This window comes from Archocentrus centrarchus, chromosome 1 (assembly GCF_007364275.1).
Source record: "Archocentrus centrarchus isolate MPI-CPG fArcCen1 chromosome 1, fArcCen1, whole genome shotgun sequence".
NCBI lineage: Eukaryota > Metazoa > Chordata > Actinopteri > Cichliformes > Cichlidae > Archocentrus > Archocentrus centrarchus.
The window spans coordinates 2,065,878-2,086,643 of record NC_044346.1 but is presented as its reverse complement, the minus strand read 5'-3'; the positions used below and the strand labels follow the sequence as shown (position 1 = coordinate 2,086,643).

The window sequence follows — 20,766 nt, the reverse complement described above, 5'->3', positions numbered from 1 at the left end:
TCATTTACACAAGTGACGGGTGAGGCACTGTTACCGAATTGTCCTCGCTGCTTTTTAAAACATCCTTGCAATGTACCCACGTCGGATGTGGTACCATTTACGCTAGGTAAAAGAAACTGCAGTGTCAAAATGTTTAAATGAACGGCAAGTGTGTAAGCCCGCAACTGTAAACAACAGCGCAAACTGAAGTAAAATACCGGCTTCCGCTATGAATTATGGGTAATGGCGCGAAGTCAGGAATACTGTGGATATTAGATCTTTGCGTTCATGAGATGGTGGTTAACCACACAGATGGAGCCATACAGTCAGCGGGTGATAGATTTAATAATATCTGCCATAAGGCCAAGGATACAACCAGCACAGGACCTGTCTGTTCAATTTGGACTTTCATGTTCAATTTGACCCTGAAATGCGCAAAGCCTACTTTGGCCTGGTACTTCACAATCTACTTATCCTGAAACCAAGAAGGCAAACATCCTTTGCATGTATGCTTGCGCAAAGTACCACAACTGGCTCCTGGAAGAAGTATGGGCTGAACTCCAGAATACAGAACACATCACTCAAAAAAAACTCAAAAACATTTAAAAGTACATTCTGGAGGACCTCTGTAACTACTGTGGGGATGTAGAACATGTTCTTGCCTTAATGGTGGTAGAGAAAAAGATCATTATAAAAATCATTGCTGCCAGTTTGGTTCAACATCTCACTAAACCAAAAAAGAAGTGGAGTGCCATTGTCAGGTTTTTCTCCACGCTGGGCAAAGCCATCACCAAACCATTTAGAAGTTCCAAAGTATTCATCTTACAGGAAACAAACTTCGACTCACGTAACTTGAAAAAGGGCCTTAACAGTAATGACAGCAAGAAGAGAGAACTAGGATTCACATCGATCTATAAGAACACCCCCCCCCTCAACTAGTTGCGGCAGATGGCTGCCCCACCCTGAGCCTGGTTCTGCTGGAGGATTCTGCCTGTCAAAAGAGAGTTTTTCCTCCCCACTGTTGCCAAATGCTTGCTCATAGGGGACTGTCTGATTGTTGGGGTTCTCTTTCTTGCATTGTAGGGTCTGTTATTTGGTCCTATATACAGTTTGGACACATTCAAACTTTTGACTGGTATTGAAAATAAATGAAAACAAATATATATAAATAAATAGTAATAAAAAAATATCTTTCTGTTGTCTCTTTTTAATTTCCTTCAAAGGTGTAAATATTCAAGTCAGAGAATCAAAAAACTAAATAATACTGACTTTATTTTCTTTTAAAAATGAATAAAGTTCTCAGGGTTTCTATGGTGTTAAGCTGTACACTGTAAAAAAAAAATGTCCGTAAAAATGACAGTGGAAAACTGTGAAATGGCAACAGTAATAGACTGTAAAATCAAAAAGGGTGTATTTCTGTGGCAGAAACATTTGATTACCATAAATCAAAAACAGTACATAGCTGTAATTTTTACTGTGATAATGTGTTAAAATCACAGTGAAAATCTTTTTCCTGCACTGCAAAAAGTTTGTAAAAAAATACAGTGGAAAACTGCCAAATGGCAACAGTAATAGACTGTGAAATTGAAAAGGGTGTATCTCTGTAGCAGAAACACGTGATTACCGTAAATCAAAAAAACAATACATAACTGTAATTTTCACTTTGATAATATGTTGAAATCACATTTTCACTGTGAAAATCTTTTTCCTGCACTGCAAAAAAAGTCTGTAAAAATGACAGTGGAAAACTGAAATGGCAACAGTAATAAACCGTGAAATTGAAAAGGGTGTATCTCTGTGGCAGAAACGTGATTACCGTATATCCAAAAACAATACATAATTGTAATTTTTTTTTTTCATTTTTGGCCACAGCGGCTTTTTGTGACAGTGGAGAGAGACAGGAAATGGGGGAAAGATACAGGGGAAGACACGCAGGCAAATCGGCGCCGGGCCGGGACGCGAACCCGGGCAGCCCGCACCGCAACGCGCCGTGTGTATGTGGTCGCCGGCCACCCAGGCGCCCATAACTGTAATTTTTACACAGTAAAAATTCCACTGTTAATTTAACACCCACAGTGTTAATTTCAACACCAACAAAGTGTCTATATGTGTCCACACTAGCTGGTGTTAAAATAACATCTGTGAAAGTGTTAAAAGATTGACCCCCATTTTTTTGTTAAATTAACACCAGACATTATTTAACATTCAACAATACCAGGTGTCACATTAACATTACTATGGTGTTGGTGTTAAAACGTAATGTTAAAAGTAACACCAGTACAGTAGCATCAATCTCCTCAGTTGGGGTCAAATGCCCCATGAAATTTCATCCAACATAAAAAAAAAAAAAAAAAATCCATCATAAGTGTAAGTCATATAAAATCCGTCAAATCTGTCAAAGGACAGTTTGGGGTCTAATATCGAATTTTGCTGCAATTGCTCCTGCTTCATCTCTGGATTTACTTCTGCAAATTTTATAATCTCATATTTTTGCTTGCAAGTGTGAGTTTGTAGCTTATGCTTGCCATGATTTTCTCTGGTGAAATGAACTGATAGAGACACTAAAGCGATCTCCAGGCATTGTTAGTGTAGTTGTGCATGAACAAGCCGATTCATGGAAGTGGGGGGATGGGAGCTGAGGAGGGCTTTAGCGCTAAACTCATCCAACTTATGGATCACATTTAATAAGTGCTTTGAGTGCTCAGACAGAGTAGAAAAGCGCTATATAAGAACTAGTCCATTTGCAATTTAATTGGAAATGAATTACAATGGGAGCATATTTTTTATCCGAGGTAAGTCTTTACACACATCAAGAGAGAGTCATAGATGGATGTAGCGGAGAGGATCCGCCAATTTTTCAAAATAAAACATCTTTCAGCCTCAGATAAATAAAACAGAAATAATGTAAGTTATTTAGTCTTGCACGGCCCGGTACCAAATGACCGGTCCTGGGGTTGGGGACCTCTACTTTAGCAGTCAAAAGAAATGCTTCATCATCCTTGACTATGATCAGGGTTTATGCAGGAATCCTAGAGTTCAATTTACTACCTTTTACTACTTATTTTTACTACCTCTAAAATATTTTTACTACGAGCACAAAATCGAGCAGCAGCCTTCTTTGGGGTGGCGGTGGATTCACAGCACTAAGCCATGTAAGATGATAGCCCATCTCTCACCAAAGACAAAACTTTATCCTACTTACTTGAAAATGTAACTGTGACTTTGTCTTGACTAAGGTCTTATATACATTAATATTCCAAACACATTTAAAAAAGACTCAGGAAATTTGTTTTTCTAAGAATATAAACAAAATGCAATGAAATTCAAGTTTCACAAGCCGATGATTTATTTTTCCAATAGAATATTGGAATACTGGTTTGCTGCTGAGGTGTGACAGCAATACTTGTGCTTGTAGCTGACCTTGAGGTTGCAGTTGCAGTGTTTTGTGTAGCACCAAAAAACAAAATAGGGATCTGCTCCCTGCACACACGAATCCTTTGCTGGTGAATGGTGGATGCTTGGTGTGATTTGATCGCCGTCACACGGTTTCAGGTAAAATTTATATATTTTTTTTGCACACTTTACAAAATGCCTGTCGATCATTCCCAATGACTGGCTTAAGCCAGTCTTTGAATGTCGGGTCATTGAGCCAAAGTTGTGAAAACTTACATTTTCCCATGACGAGGCACAAAATGACTCCCCGCATGTGCACAGCAGATCGGACCTGGTGAGTAGTTGTAGTTCTATAAAGATTTTATAGTTAAACAAACTTAAAACAAAAAGTCTGCATCAATGTAAAAGTCAAAATATATTGGGGGGGTGATGAAAAATTTACCTGAAACCCTGATTAAGGTGCCCAGGGGTATAGCAGTAACCAGCGTATAGAATTCCTGGAGACTAACTGAAAAATTATATATTGAACAGAATTCACTATAACTGAGTAATCGTCCTTCCTTATTAACCAGCTGAGCCACCAGTAGGATTCCATTCTGAACCCAAGTTGGGAGTGAGAGAAAAAGTGCGATTGCATTACTTCTGGAGAAATTAGAGGAGCACAAAAATAGATTAAAGAAGTGGAATGCATCTCCAAACTCCACTACTGCTGCAAGTTTTGTTGCAACCCGGGAGATAATAAAGCGTGGAAAACCGTTCACAGATGGTGACTATATGAAGGAGTCCTTCATCAAGATATCAGAACACCTATTTGCAGACTTTAAAAACAAAACCGAGATAATACAGAAAATTAAAGACATGCCTCTCTCCGCAAAGACAGTGAAGGACAGGGCCATTAAAATGGCAGGTAACATCACCGATCAGCAAATCAAGGACATTAACTCAGCGCCGGCATACTCAATTGCCTGTGATGAGTCGTGTGATGCAATCGATATTGAACAGGCTGCGCTTTTATGCAGGTATGTGAACTCTGATGGTCCGCAAGAAGAAAGGCCAAACACGGGGGGAGGACATATGTGAGGCTGTGGTTAAGTGTTTAAATAACAATGGAATAAACACCAACCACCTGATTTCAGTGGCTACAGATGGGGCACCCAGCATGAGAGGATCAGAATCAGAATCAGAATCAGAATCAGAATCAGAATCAGAAGGTTTTTATTGCCATATGGGTGAACAGGTTCACAGCATTAGGAAATTGCTGCGGTACTTCGTGCTTACAGAAAAAAAAACAAATAAGTATAAAAACTATAAGACAATATACAAGTATACAAATTGCAAATATACAGAGATACTAGAGCTATAACTATAACACAATATTACAAAATTACAAAATATACAGTGCAGAGACTAATTAAAAGATAAAAGAATGTAAACTATATTCCACTAATATGTACATCAGTGCAATCAGACAGGTGCATAGACATAGGGTCATCAGCGTTTGTGGAGGGTGGTGGTAACAGTCTTAGGGTAATTGTTCATGAGTCCAACAGCAGAGGGGAAGAAACTGTTCTTATGGCGGGAGGTTCTGGTCTGTATGGACCGTAGCCTCCTGCCTGAGGGGAGAGGGTCAAAAAGTCTGTGCCCAGGGTGAGAGTGGTCGGCTGTGATCCGACCTGCACGCCCCAGTGTCCTGGAGGTGTACAGGTCCTGGAGAGATGGGAGGTTACAGCCAATCACCTTCTCAGCAGAGTGCACAACGCGCTGTAGTCTCTGTTTGTCCCTAGTGGTGGCTCCAGCGTACCACACAGTGATGGAGGAGGTGAGGATGGACTCAATGATGGCAGTATAGAACTGCACCATGGTCCTTGCTGGCAAGTTGAATTTCTTCAACTGCCGCAGGAAGTACATCCTCTGCTGGGCCTTTTTGACGACAGAGGTGATGGTGGGCTCCCACTTGAGGTCCTGGGTGATGGTAGTTCCCAGGAAGCGAAAAGAGTCCACTGTGGTGATGGGGGTGTCAGTCAGGATGATGGAGGGTAGAGGGGCTGTGTGCTTCCTAAAGTCCACTATAATCTCCACTGTCTTCTGGGCGTTCAGTACCAGGTTATTGTGGCTGCACCAGGACGCCAGACGTTTGACCTCCATCCTGTAGGCCGACTCGTCCCCGTCTGAGATGAGTCCGATGAGAGTCATGTCGTCTGCAAACTTAATAAGCTTGACAGACTGGTGGTCAGAGGTGCAGCAGTTGGTATACAGGGAGAAGAGCAGAGGAGAGAGGACACAGCCCTGAGGAGTGCCGGTGCTGATGGTCCGGGAGTCCGAGACATTCTTCCCCAGCCTCACGTGCTGCTTCCTGTTCATCAGGAAGTCAATGATCCACCTGCAGATGGGATCTGGCACGTTCATCTGGGACAGCTTGTCTTGGAGGAGATCAGGGATGATGGTGTTGAAGGCAGAGCTGAAGTCCACAAACAGGATCCTGGCGTAGGATCCCTGGGAGTCCAGATGCTGTAGGATGAAGTGCAGAGTCAGGTTGATGGCGTCGTCCACAGACCTGTTGGCTCTGTAGGCAAACTGCAGGGGGTCCAGAAGGGGGGCTGTGAGGGACTTGAGGTGGGACAGCACCAGACGCTCAAATGACTTCATGACCACAGAAGTCAGTGCCACAGGTCTGTAGTCATTTAGTCCAGTGATCCTTGGCTTCTTGGGGACAGGAACAATGGTAGCGGTTTTAAAGCAGACAGGCACGTGGCAAGCCTCCAGTGAGGAGTTGAAGATGTTCGTGAACAATGGGGCAAGCTCGTTAGCACAGTGTCTCAGTGTGGCAGGTGAGACACCATCTGGACCTGGAGTTTTGCGAGCTTTGACACTCCTGAACTGCTTTAGCACCTGGTCCTCCTGAATACAAAAGACTGTGGGGGTGGGGGAGGAGGGGGACTCTGGGGTGGGAGTCCTTGATGATGTGGGCTTCTCTGAGGTGTGGGGAGTGGGGGAGGTTGGGGGGTGAATATTTGTGTTGGCTGTATTGTAGTTGGGACTGGTGGAGGTGTGAAGGCTGCTGAACTGACCATCAAAACGACAATAGAACTCGTTCAGTCTATTTGCAGTTTGTAGGTCGTCTGTGGAGTGGGGGGTTTTAGGCTTGTAGTTGGTAATCTGCCTAAAACCTTTCCATACAGAGGCCGCGTCGTTCTCTGAGATCTGCTGCTGTATATTCTCAGAGTGATGTGATCTAGCAGTGGCCACTTCCTTGCTAAACCTGTACTTGGCCTCTTTGTAGCAGTCTTTGTCCCCACTTTTAAAAGCCTCCCTCTTCTCTATCCACAGCTGCTTCAGTTTGGGAGTAAACCAGGGTTTGTCACTGTTATAACTCACCCTGGTGCGTGATGGCACAATGCTGTCCTCGCAGAAGTGGATATACGAGGTTACAGTGTCCGTGTAGTCATCCAGACTGTCACAGGCAGCCCTCATTGAGTCCCAGTCTGTAGTTTCGAAGCATGTGCGGAGCTCCTCCACAGCCTCACGGGTCCACTGCTTTGTTGTCCTCACCACAGGTTTTGAGAGCTTCAGCCTCTGTCTGTACGCGGGGATCAGGTGGATCATGTCGTGGTCAGAGAGGCCGAGTGCAGCGCGGGGCACTGCGTGATAAGCCCCGCTTATCGTGCTGTAGCAGTGGTCTAGTGTCTTCTCCTCTCTGGTCGGACATGTGATATATTGTTTATATTTGGGAAGTTCCTGTCTCAGGCTGGCTTTATTAAAGTCCCCAAGTACGATGATAAGAGAGTCCGGGTATGTCCGCTCCATGCACAGAATCTGCTCTGTGAGCGCGCACTGGGCCTCGTGCACGTCCGCGTCCGGCGGGATGTAAACAGCAGCCAGTATGAATGAAGCGAACTCCCGCGGAGAGTAGAACGGTTTACAGTGAATGAAAAGATATTCCAGTGAGGGAGAGCAGTGCTTAGCAATCTCTGTCACATCTGTACACCAGCCACTGTTTATGTAGAAGCAGACTCCTCCACCTGTAGCCTTGCCGGAAAGCGCAGCTTGCCGGTCTGCGCGGAGGAGATGAAATCCCTCCAACTGGAGCGCGCAGTCCGGTATCTCCTCACACAGCCATGACTCCGTGAAGCATAACACACAGGATTTGGAAAAGTCTCTATTCATGCTCCTCATCAGTGTCAGTTCGTCCATTTTGTTCGTAAGTGAACGCACGTTGGAGAGGAAAATCCCAGGTAAGGCTGTGCGTAATCCACGTCTCCTTAGCCTCACAAGCACGCCAGCGCGCTTCCCTCTCTTTCGGCGTCTCACTTTCTGGGCCAGAGTGTGTAATAAATCCGCCGCAGATGCGACAAAAACAGGAAATAAATCCGAAGGTGTTGTGGACCTAATGTTGAAAAGCTCTTCTCTGGTGTAAGAATACCCAGAAGAGTGTCCAGACACAGAAATAATGCACAAAAACAAACAAAACAGAGCGCACCGAAGTACCAGGGCATCCATTCGCGGTGCCATCTTGGATCAAAAAGGGGGTTTGTGACTTTGATACAGAAAGTGTTGGATCGAAATGTGCTTGCATTCCACTGCATCTTGCATCAAGAGGCACTGTGTGCACAAACATTCCCATCGGAGTGTATGGAGGTGATGAACCTTGTAATCGAGATGGTGAACAAGTTAATTGCAAAAGCAAACCACCTTCAGTTCTGTGCATTGCTTGATGAAGCTGACAGTGAATATTCCGATCTCCTGCTACACAACAAAGTCCGATGGCTGTCCAGGGGTGAGGTTTTGCGTCGCTTTGTTGCTTGTTTAGAACACGTGAAAACATTCCTGAAAAGCAAAGACCTAAACTATCTGCAACTGGAAGACACCAACTGGCTCGAAAAACTGCACTTTATGGTGGATATGACAAGCCACCTAAACATGCTGAATGAAAGTCTCCAGGGGCGGGGAAACACTGCACTGCAAATGCTGGAAGCTGCCAAAGATGTTCAGCGAGGCACACTCTCCCACTTCCCCTCCCTGAGAGGATTCACACACTCAACGGTGATTATTTACAAGGTGCGATCGTAGATATGCAAACTGCATTTGAGAGCAGATTTTGCGAGTTCCGAAAGGAAAAAACAACACTATCTTTCCCTGTCATACCCCTGGAGATTGACCCGTCGTTGTTGAACACATTCCCAGGAGTGAATGAAGCTGACCTTGAAATGGAAATGGCTGATATAGCTGACAAGGATTTATGGGTGTCCAAATTCAAATGTCTGACAACCGCGCTTGAAGACGTCACTCGCCAGAAAGCCCAGCTTGCCCAAAGCCACAAATGGAGCGAAATTGAAAGCCTCCATTATGAAACATGGAATGCTCTTCCTGACAGTTATAGGAACATGAAGAAATACACGTTTGGAGTATTGTCCATCTTTGGATCAACATACCTGTGCGAGCAGATATTCTCAAACACGAACTACATCAAATCCAAATATCACACCCGCCTCACAGATGAGAGTTTGCAGTCCTGCGTCAAGATTAAAGTTACATCTTACATGCCTGATGTTGAGAAGCTCTCCAGTGATGTCCGTAAACAGAAGTCACATTAAACAGGTAAGAACACAATCCTGTCATAGGCACATATTTAGTAACAAAGTGGTTGTTTTTATAAAGTGATTAGTGATTTTTGTCAGTATTTATTTGGAATGACACTTAGCAATATTATTGTGTTTTGTTGCTCAGGTCCGAGGATGGCTGCGTTGGTTGCGTGTCAAAAGAGAAGAGGATGCTGCTGCGTTTTACCCTTGCACCGACTTGCTTGGCCTTTGCACAGAAATCAAACTTAAACTGTATTAATTTAATTTTATGTACTTTACCTTTTCAAAAACCTGCCGTTTTATTTTTATAACTGCAGGCTGCGTTTTATTGCACTCCATTTGTTGCCCAGATAAGGGGCATGTTATGCACGTTTTGTTGTTGTTTTTTCGCGCATGTTATTTTTTTGATCACACACTTAATGGTGATTATTTACAAGGTGCGATCATTGTTATGCAAACTGCATTTGGGAGCAGATTTTTCGAGTTCCAAAAGGAAAAAATGACTATCTTTCCCTGTCAAAACTTCAAAATAAAAATGACATCAAAATCTAATTTCTTTATTGCATTTCTTTAATTTTATCAATGCAACAAAACATAATACATTAATATTTTAATGGAAGTTATACCATCGTACAACAGAGTAGTCACGTGGTGCGTCATTCCCTCCAGGACGCACTGCAGGGAAAATAAATATTCAATCATGAATGCTCATTATGTATTGTTGAGCTTGGTCGCGCAGCCTTCTTTCTTGCGTGTGGATGGACAAGCGAGACGTGACTCCATTTCCTTTTAGCCTTTAGGCATATTTATTAAACAGAACAGGCTCCATCTGTACAGCCTCTCAACATGTATGCAGATACAGATTTCTCCGTCCAATCCCCTTTGTTGACGGTTACCATGGTGAGAACAACACACATAAACGTAATGACGTCACACTCCGACGTACCGCAAAGTGTCAACCAACATTCCCCATCTAATAAGCAAGAGCGCTACCAAAATAAAATAGTCACACTTAACATGTATACACTTAGTCATTTTGATAGTAGGCTAATATAGCTAATATAGACACTTAAAGCCTGTGTTGCATTCATTATAAGCCTTATATAAGGCTTTTAATTTTTGCGGCTCCTGACAGATTTGTTTTTGTTTTTTTGGTCCAATGTGGCTCTTTCAACATTTTGGGTAGCCGACCCCTGATCTAACACAATCCTAAAGTCCCTGCTAATTAAAAGATTTGCGTCTGGGTATTTGGAAATCCATACAGAAGTTCTTTCTTCTAGAGACTCAAATAGCTTGTCATTATCAATTTTATTATTATATCCGTATACATTAACTATAATAAAGATATTGTTATGGTTTCCAATTACTGAGCATGTAGTGACCTAGGGTGTCGCAGTCAGAGTGTAATATAGTTCCAAATAAATTATTTTTAAATGTGGCGACAATAGCAGAGCATTCAGATCCGTGAGATAACCATATTTCACTTCCCCATTGAGATTAAGTGTCAGCAGATGTGGAATGAACCTGCCGTTGAGAGAAACTAATGTAAAAGACAAAGTTACTGGATAGGAATAACAAAGAGAACAAGTTGTAATCCTCTAAAATTAAGAGTGTGTTCACAAAGAAAGGGGACTGAGTGCTATACACTTTAAGTAGAAGAGCGGTAGTAATCTGATTAAGTATATATCTTCCAAGAACACAAAAAATATAGCATTGAACTGCCTTAGTTTAACGATAGAAATTTAAATCTTACAAAAAAAAACAGGGTAGGTTTTTATATCAAAATACTAATTTTAACTAAGGGTAAATTTAAATTGACAAAAGGGAACTAAGAGCGTAGTCAAAATATAAACCAGGTTCAATAAGTAACTAAGTTCTCAAAGTGATCATTTTTAACGTTTAGGTGAGCATTTATGATGGGGGGAAGACTTCTACTCCGCTGACAAATCCACGACCCCCAACAAAGTAAGCTGGCTTACCCTCCTTAAGGGCTTTGTCGATCATGGGCCACGGTTTGTTACATCGTTCTCTGTCTTCCTTGGACAAGTCCTCTGTGAATCTCAGTTGGTTGTCCTTCAGGTAGAGTGATGTCTTGGATGCTTTCCATAAAGCATCTTTGATGACTCTGGAAGTGAACTGGATCATGATCCCTCTAGGTCTAGGGCTTCTTTGTCGTTTGGGTCCAAGTCGGTGCACGGTATCAATGGCTTCAGGCAGCTTGTGTTTAAGTTCTGGTAGCACTGACTGGCAAATTTATTTATCACTTTACTTCGGATGTCTTCTTTCTCTAATTCCTCTACTCCCTGTAGTGTGAGATTCCACCTCCTGAAGTATCTCTCCAATTCAGCTATCCTCTGCAGGCAATTGTCCACCTGACCTTCCTCTCTTGTTACTTTTTTCCAGACCACTCACTTTTCCCTTCACATCCTTCATTTCAGCGCATATAAAGCCAATAGTCTTTTTGAGACCCTCAATCTTTAACAAATTCTCTTTCACCATGCACTTGATGTTATCAGATTGGGTGTTTATTAGAGTAGACAAACTGGATATTATCTCCTTTGTGGCAGATGGGTCAGGGTTGTTACGGTCATACATCACCTTCTTCGGGGCAGGCGATTTCAGAGGTCTAACAGGTAAGGCCGGAAAGTCATCAATTCCCTCTTCATTCAGTGCCAGTGTTATCAGAGTGGCAGCATAATTGTGAAAGTCTTCTAACAACACCTTGCCGGTTGTAGCCTTAGCCTCGTTAGCAGTCTCTGATGTAAGCTTGGACTTGGATCCTTCTAGCCCGCTTTTTGCTCCCTTCAGGTTTGGCATTTTGCTGTGGTTGTTGTGTCAGTTGTCTTTTAAAAAGCTATTAGTGTCAGTAGACAAGTAGATACAGTTATACCGTGTTTTACGAGCTTTTCGTACGGACCTCGGTAGAGAGCGTCCACTCACTCTGCCATTTTGGTCGTCCCCTCATGAACGGCAAGTGTGTAACCCCGCAACCGTAAACAGCAGCGCAAACAGAAGTAAAATACCGGCTTCCACTATGAATTGGGGTAATGTTGCGAAGTCAGGAATACTGTGGATATAAATAAAATTAAATTGAATTGAAATTAATTGAATTCCGCATGGCAGTTTCCTCGCCTGTGATTGGACAATACAGATCACGTGTGGGATCACGCTGAAGGTCTTTCAAGACCACAGGAAATAAGTACCGTCGTTCTCTTCTGTTCAAACTGAATGGTGTTCTTTGTCTACCCTGCTTTTCTGGTACGACAATGGAGGACCTCGTCTATATTTCAACACCCCAGAAGCTCCTCGTGAAAGCGGGCCTCTCTACCGGCCAGCTTCAACCAGCCCCGCTGCAGCCGAGAAGACACTGCTGGCTGCAATGAGTGGGTTATCTTGTCAGTTACTCAAGTTTTTATTAGCGCAACTGAAAGACAAGATGGCGTCTATTATGTAGAGACTCGATGCTCTGGACTCTAACAAAGACTCACCTACAGAAGGACTCAAGAGGAAAAGACGGCAACACAATCCGAAAACTATAGTAAGACTTGGTCGTTTCTAAAACAAAAATACTAAGAGTCGTAAAATGGTCACAGTAAGTTGACAGACGTATTGTGATTTGGTTCCTTATTTTTATTTGGTTTAATCTTATTTTATAGGAAGCAGTTCGCGGCCTGCACAACTCTCAATCCAATAAAAGCCGTTTACACTCCGTATTTACAATGTACAAAAATGCTTTCCAGCTTCTTGCAAAACCTACAGACGGTCCGCCGCAGCTTCCGCTACAGTCAGCCTCACGTTCTGGAAAAGGCAGCAGCCATTAAAAATTCTGCCTGGTGTCGTAAAAGAAGGAAGCGGGTAAGACGTATTGGATTGTATTGTTGGTCTGCTGTATTTGTGTAGTTAGTTTAGAAATGCAGTTTTATTTTTGGAAAATAATGCTTTTTTTTTTTAACTTTATATAAAATCTGGCTTCTTTTGAACAACCCAAAATGTCTATAAAAAGATGATGCAGTGAAGGTGAAAATAATTAACACAGAATGTTTAGCAGCTGTAACATTTTGGGACCTAAAAGATAAAAAGTGTATAATCAGTTTAAAGGTGCCTCAAGGGTTAATGACCAAAATCACTGAGGTACTTTTATCAATGTTAAATTTTTTCAAAGTACTTGTTCATTTGTCTTTTATTCACAGGATGCACAGGAGTTGGTACTTTGTCACATAACCATTGTTTTTGGTGACGTTGGGCTGATTATTTATTTATTTTTTTGCATTCAGGGTCTTATCTGCTATGTGTGTATTCAATGTCAAAGAGACTCAAACTTTCAGTGTAGTTTCCTGATTTTTCACAATATTTCATACAGTTTCATAATGACTTAATGTGTGCTCCAGCAGCTGTTGACACAGACTGGGTTATTATTTATTAGGGAGGGGCTTACCCAGGCCTGTCTTTATAAAGGCCAATGGGGGGACAGATCTACCAACCAATCACATGTGAGTGATGAATTGTGATGTCATTTTTTTCATCCAATGACTGAGAAGCCACGTTGGTCTGTTGCTGCTGCTTCGGCTGCTATTCATATGTAAAGTAGTCGTTAACACCTCCCGCCTGCTGGCTCCCCCACACCTTTACCCCCTGCTGCTTCTGGTGGTACGTAAATGACCATATCCGACTCAGGCGAATGCAAATGCGCTGCCCCGTAAACTGTCGAAAGCTGTCGTGTACTAGCGGTGCTCGCGTCAGTATACGGGTCGAAAATCCCTCTTTTCATGTTCCTTCTGTTCACTAATATTTACATTTCCCACAATTGACCTTAATATTGTTAACATTGTTCATACATTATACTAAACCAAATCAACTAAACAATAGGCCTTACAGGCCAACGTACAATAATTCAGTTAAATACCATGCATAAAACTAACAATCACTTAACATGAGAATCTCACACCCGTTCCATCTCTGGGTTCAAATCATGAGCCCAGTTCTCTTTTCTTCCTCCTTTGTCCACAGGTATGAGGAACGGGCTACAGGTGAGGTATGTGTTAGGCTATTCAAACCGTGCTTTCCACAGGAAGTGCACCAGTGTATATAATGCATCTCCAGGTGAACAAAGGTTCCCCCCAACTTACTCTCCCTGGTCACTCTGCTCCCTAGTGGACTCGAGCTGATCCTAGAGCTACTGCAATAAACACCATGACTTGACCTACCACTTTTTATACCTCGGTCCCACCTGGTTGAGGTGTTGTGATGACCTACAGGCTCCATCCTGTTTGTGAGCAGAAGATGGTCGCTGTGCTGTAGGAGAGAAGTTTCTCCTTCAAAGTGAACAGTTTGGGGAGGGGAATATTTCAGGAAACAATATATTGTTATTTACTAAAATTAGTCATGCACATTTCACTGCTGTTGGGCCATTTTTTCAATGCAACAAAGGAAGAATCTCCCAGACCAGCTGAGAGAGATCCCTAATGTGTCCTGATCTGTGCTGGGGCCTGAAACACCTCATCACACTTTGATGCTGAACCACCTCAACTGGCTCCCTTTGATGTGGATGAGCAGCAGCTCTACTCTGACCCCTTCCTAAATGACTGAACTCCTCACCCTGTTTTTCAGGCAGATGTGCAGCTTCAGTGTCTGACAGTGGGTAGTTTGAGAGGAATAAATGTGTGCAATATGTGGCACAGCGACATTAATTTCATGAACAGCATATGTGCTGGGATCTGGTGGTAACCAGCATCCTGTGGTTTACCTGTGTGCTGTTCAGGTGGAAACATCAGAGTGGTCAGGGTCCACATGGAGGACGGCTGCCCCCACAGAACATGTGCTCGCTGCTCTGGATGACCTGTGGTTTCTAGACGTACTCATGGGGTAACATCTACATTTATACTGCTGCTCTGTGGTAGTTGGGAGGTGCAGTACTGCACACCATGACCAGGGCTGGTACTGGTATCGATCTGATACCAGTACCAGTGTTGGCATCAATACTGTTGATATCTAGATCGATCCACCCACCGCTGCTTACTGGGTGCGCTTGTTTGTGACCTGCTCATGCATGCTGCTTTTGGAAGGTTGTGTTGGTCATTAATGAAACAAAATGAACTGCTTGTGTTGCTCAGAAAAGTGTTCATCACTGGAAGATAATCCACAGAACTTTCCCACGTTATTTTTTGTTTCCCAGGTGCGTTCTTAATCTGACTCCAAACTGGAAACACTTGCAGAGAAGAAGCTTTTTCAGATGTGTACTTATTGTTTTTGATTCCAGCAGTGCTCGTGAAAGATTGGCTTCTGTATTTATTGTGTATTTATTGGTGAGACTCTTCTGCTTACACAGAGATTTATGCCTGTTGAAAGAAAGTGTGGCAGCAGTGGCTACCTGCCACACTCCTTAATATCTGCTAACTGCTTAAAGAAAATGCAGTTTTGCTCCATGAAGGTTCAGAAGGAAAATTCATTTCCCGAGAGGTTCTCATCCCAGGATGGAGACTTTACAGCTGCTGCAGGATGGAGTACATCTGTAGGTATATGCTAATCTATGCTAATTGCTTCTCCTTTCCCTCCAGCTGGCTTTGAAGTGAAGTGAAGGAGTGCAGAGTTCTTGCATCAGGGAAAAGAGGTGCTGGAGGCAGCTGTGAGGCTCTCTGCCTGCAGTCTTAATGAGGCATTTTCCTCCCACAGAGCGCACAGCTGCTGACCTCACCTGAGCAGGACATTCAGGGAGCAACTGTTTCACCGCTGCAGTTATGTTTGCATATGCTTACATACATTTCCTTTTAAATGTAACTGAACTGCTTCTTTAACGATGCAGTTGTTTACTGGCCTCGAGAGGAAAAGCAGGGGCTGCACTTTCTGCTGCATGTTTCTTCCCGTGATGGGTCTGAACTCCAACATGCTTCACTTTAATCACCCTTCAAGTTCATGTTTTACATTCTTCACCTTTCCTTTGGCTCCACCTGAAGGATGAAGCTCCATCAACACCTCGTTAGTATTTTTTGTCCACAAAGCCAGCTGCTGCTTTCACTTGTGACCCACTAAATCACAGATCTGCACCTCTGATGTGGAGCCAGGCGTCGCCTCGTGCCACTGCTGGCCCTCTCCGAGCAGCAGTGAGCTTCAGCGGCGGCTGCAGCCTGAAAGAACATCTGAGCCACCCTTGAACGCAGCGCTGAGCGGGACTCAGCTGTATGATGCTGTAACTGGGCTAATGTAATTCATCCTTATGCATTTCCAGAGCATCTTCTCATAACTTTTTAATGTGCTCTTCCCATAAAAAGCTTAGCCTAGATAAAAGTTGGGTCATTAAGATCAGAGCCTCCAAAAAGGGCTGAACTGATGAATTGAAGCTAATGAAGTACAGTCACAAACCTGTGACTGCTCTGTACCACTAACACAGAGATCAGGTGCTGCTTCTAACAGCAGCAGCTTCAATGCAAAACCTCCTGATGTGCTTACCAGGTGAACATCTGTGACCTGCAGAAGGAAACAAACTGATTTGTAAAGCTGGGGTGTCAAACTCAGTTGTATGAAGGGCCAAAATTGAAGACAGTCTGAGTCGCGGGCCGCCCAGAATTTAAAATCATTTTAATCAGCAATATGATTTGAATGGTCAGAATACAGCAACTTTTCCCTCAACACATTAAATAAAATATAAATTAATATTTTTCTTCAAAAATGACATCAGGAAAAATTAGAATATTTCAAGCTGATGAAAATTTGCTTATTTTTCAGGTAAAAATTGTGATGTGGATTTTTGCATTTCATATGTGGAAAAATGCTCCATAAACTGGGCAGCGTGTCCAGTTTATCAGCAAAAAGCGCAGCTGCAAACCAGTGGCGGCGCTGGGGGGGGGGGGGGGGGGCTATAGCTCCCCCTGGAAAAGTCATACCACCCCGTAGCACCCCCAAGAAAATAGCTTGTGTCTGTTTGTGTTGAGGACTGAAAGAACAAATGATCCTTCATAGCACCCTCAGTAAAATGCTTAGACCCCCCTTAGCACCTGTAGACAAATATTTCTGGAGCTGCCACTGCTGCAGGCACAGCAGTGGAGACCTGCTCGGATTTCCATCCCTGAAGCTGCAGGCACAAAGGTGCCGCCGTTTGCGAACTTTTACTGTAATAAACTATGTTGGATGTGAAGCGCAATTTCTCAGCTTTCAGAAATTATTTGAATTTTTCCATTAAGACAAACCGTGAAATTACTAATGATGTTTGTGTCTTCGGGACTTTGCTGCACAGCGTTTCCTGGTGTGTGAGCAGTGATGCACTGTCAGCTCACCTGTGCAGGTCTCCCTCTGCATCTTCTCCCATAACTGTCCCACCAATCCGCTCTTTTACCCACACATCGCAGGCGGATTAATGAGACAGACGGTTTACCTCCGATGTCAGCGATCAGGTCCTCTGCCTCCCACCTGTTTTCCACTTTTCATTTGGCTATTTTTGGGGGTCAAGCTAGCGTAAATGTCACTGTAAAAAGTGCTGTCTGCTGATCACTGATCAGTGGGTCATTGGCAACACAAATGGGTTAGCGCACAGGTCTTGGCCTGCAGGAGCTGTTGCGGTGCATTGTGGGATTTGTAGTATAAGTGGTGGGAGCACTGTTTACGTTGGCCATTAATAATAGCTATATGAAATCTTCTCGTGGGCCGTATGAAATTACATCGGCCTTGAGTCTGACAAGTATTGTACTGTACATGAGAGCAAGGGAAAAGGTTGGGGTAGGTGCAGTATTCGGCACATTTGTAACTCACGTTAGCACTTCCTGTCTTTCATTTTGTTTCACTAGAGTTTATAGAACCACTGAGCTCATGAGAAAACAAATCGTACCAAACCTGGTCTGATGGCAAGCCTGAATCCTGAATGTTCCCTGAGATTTTTATCGATACAGAAACTTTTGGTTTGATCAAATCCATTCATCCATTTTCTGCCACGCCTCTGGAGTTGGGTCACAGCAGCAGTGGTTTAGGTGTCATTTTCCTGCTCATTGTAGGACCTTTTTTAGCCCAAGTAAGATTTATCACCTGTAGATGGCTTTCATCATCAGACTCAGGTCTAACAACTTACCCACACAACCTCCAATGGGAGAACTTTGGCTCTGAACTGGAAGAAGCCTTGTACTGGGAACAGCGAGCAAGCTCAAGGGCTCCCTATACTCACAAGCAATGCCGCCACACTCTAAAAGTGATGTCACATCTGCTGACACAAGCTGTACTTTGGTGACATTTCAGCCATGGGAGCACCTCTCAGTTCTTCTCATTTGTGCAGATACGACAACCGCGGTGGCCGAGCTGAAAACACGTGTGTGTGAGATCACGTCTGTGCAGAAGCTCAGAATCCCAGTTTGTACCGAGGCAACAGCCTGAAAAGACGAGACTTTCTGGAGATAACCATTTCTTTGCTTCCAGTTTAAACTTCTTCTACTTCGGTACCTGCGATGACGTGGAGGTTTTGTCAGAGTGCCGACACCTATGGTTTACGAGAATACTGCAGCAGGCACCCACAGGTACTGGGGTGTGGTGACAGACTGGGAGAACTGTTCCTTTAACTGGGACATCTGCAGCACAGATGCTTTTTTTTTTTTTTTTCAAGCAACCTCACCCGGATTACAGGGCAGACCTGAACACAACATTTCATACACTGATATAAGATTTAACATGATAGATGCTTTAAGAATGAGATTTTAGAAGTTATTTAACAAAAGCAGTTGAGTCTGAAGAGGCTCCCTGTAAGATTCCTGCCTGAGATGGCACCTCAGCTGTATAAGCAGAAGTTTGGTGTGTGTGTGTGTGTGTGTGTGTGTGTACAGAAACAAGGTCATGCTGCTGAGGATGAAGAAAAAAAAATAATGGGAGCCTCGGATGGAAGGCGGAGAGTCAAAGAGGCTCGTTTCCCCATCTCTCCCTCCCCCTCTCTGCTCTCCTCTGCTCAGAGATGTTTGGAAAGCTCCTGCAGACGTGCTGTGTGAAAGCAGATACAAAGCGTGAGAAAGACTCCCTGCGCGCTCGTACGAGCCCGATGACAGTCCAGCTCGCCGCTCGGTGCCGTGAGTGGAGCGACTGCAGGCAGCGGTGATAGCGCTCTGGATTGTGACCGGATTCATTTTCAGCAGTGGAAGCAATAATGGGCTCGCTCACTCTTCCTGTTTGTTTCATTATTTGGATTTTTGAAGAAGCTTTTGTTACAGTGCGTCAAAGAACAAAAATCTTTTTCTAAAAAACTTTTCAACACTAACTTTCTGCTTCCAGCACCTGCAGGGGGAGAGTTTGGACGGTCACTCACTCCACAAGAAGAGAAATGACACCAAAGAGCTGGATAATCTTTCTGAATCTGTAACTTGGACCGAAGAGTTCCAACTGAGGGCTGTTTTGCTTCTAACTGAACATTACATGGACATCCACACAGAACCTCACCTGCTCCCCTCACTCACAGAGAGGAAATACTAGTGTAGCTGCTTGGAGCATTGTCTCGAGGACAGGGTTACAGAGTTTGTCCTCCTTCCTGATCCCTTTGCTGCTTCAACCAACGATGGTTACCCCGCGACCTGTTGCAAACAAGCCCCACGTGTGCCTGACGGCGGTCCTCATCATGACCAGCCTGGCGCTGATGGATGGTTATCTGGTGGAGCAGAATCCCGGTCCCAGGAGGCTCGGGGTGTGCGTCACAGTGTTGGCGAGTGACGCCTGTTTCCTCATCGTCCTTCGATATGTTGCCATCTGGGCCGGGTCAGAGGTGCACACTGCGAGGCGAGGCTACGCCATGATACTCTGGTTCTTCTACATCTTTGTCTTGGAAATTAAGGTCTACTTTGTTTATCAGAACTACAAGTCTCAGGACACAAATGTAGATGCAGAGGAGATGGAAGCAGGTCTATCCAGGAGCGCTCTTACACTGCTGCTGTCTGTCTGCATGCCCATCGTGTTCATAACACTGGCTGCCATAGATCACCTGGAGTACCTGCGGCCATATAAAAAAAGAGAGGAGATACGGAACCGCCTCTTCTGGGTGGTGCTGGACCTGCTGGATGTTGTGGACGTTCAAGCGAATCTATGGGAGCTTCAAAGCGAAGGGCTCCCATTGTGGGTGGAGGGATTGATGTTCTTCTACTGCTACATCCTCCTCCTGGTGCTGCCATGCGTCTCCCTGAGCGAGATCAGTATGCAGGGGGTGAACATCGTCCCCCACAGAATGATGCTCTATCCCATCCTTAGCCTCGCCACCATCAACATCATCACCCTCTTAATCCGTGCGGGAAACCTGCTGGTCTACGGTGACATCCGAGTGTCGGGGATCATGATGGGAAAGAACGTGATCGCCATCGTTGTGAAGAGCTGCAGCCTGGCGCAGTACAGGAAACACCAGCCGGCTTCTTCTCCTGCAGATCGAGGTGCCACGATCCAGAAGAGCTCTCAGGAGGAGGTTCAGGTGTCCAGCGCCCAGCATGCGGTGCTGCCCAGAGTCGTGATCGAGGACTTCACCAGCATACCAGAGGAGGAGGAGGAAGAGGATGAAGAAGGTGAGGAGGGAAGTGATGATGGATGCCAACAAGAGGTGACCTCTAATGAGGATGAGATAAAAGCAGGAGACACCCAGCCGTGAAACGAAGGAACGTGTTTTGTGTGCAGTTTCACTCAGAAACTTTCAGAACGTTTCTGGTATTTTTCTGCTCAGACTGAAGCTGCTTTACAAAATCAAACCATACTAAACCGTGTTATTCTCACTGCACTGCAGTACACTGACGGACAGATCGGACATGCTTTCAGACTCTTGTTGATAAGCTCAAATATGACCTTTCCTTTGAGGGGGTAAAAAAAACTAATAATCTCTCTT

The 20,766-nt window shown here is 44.1% G+C and overlaps 1 protein-coding gene across 1 annotated transcript; it reads left to right on the top strand.

Annotated features, from left to right (window-relative positions):
• The first annotated feature begins 19,464 nt into the window (after window positions 1–19,464).
• Window positions 19,465–20,535, top strand: LOC115789700 (transmembrane protein 121-like). Its single transcript, XM_030743218.1, has one exon. It carries the CDS (start codon window positions 19,465–19,467, stop codon window positions 20,533–20,535), a length of 1,071 nt encoding a protein of 356 aa, XP_030599078.1.
• The last annotated feature ends 231 nt before the right edge of the window (window positions 20,536–20,766 follow it).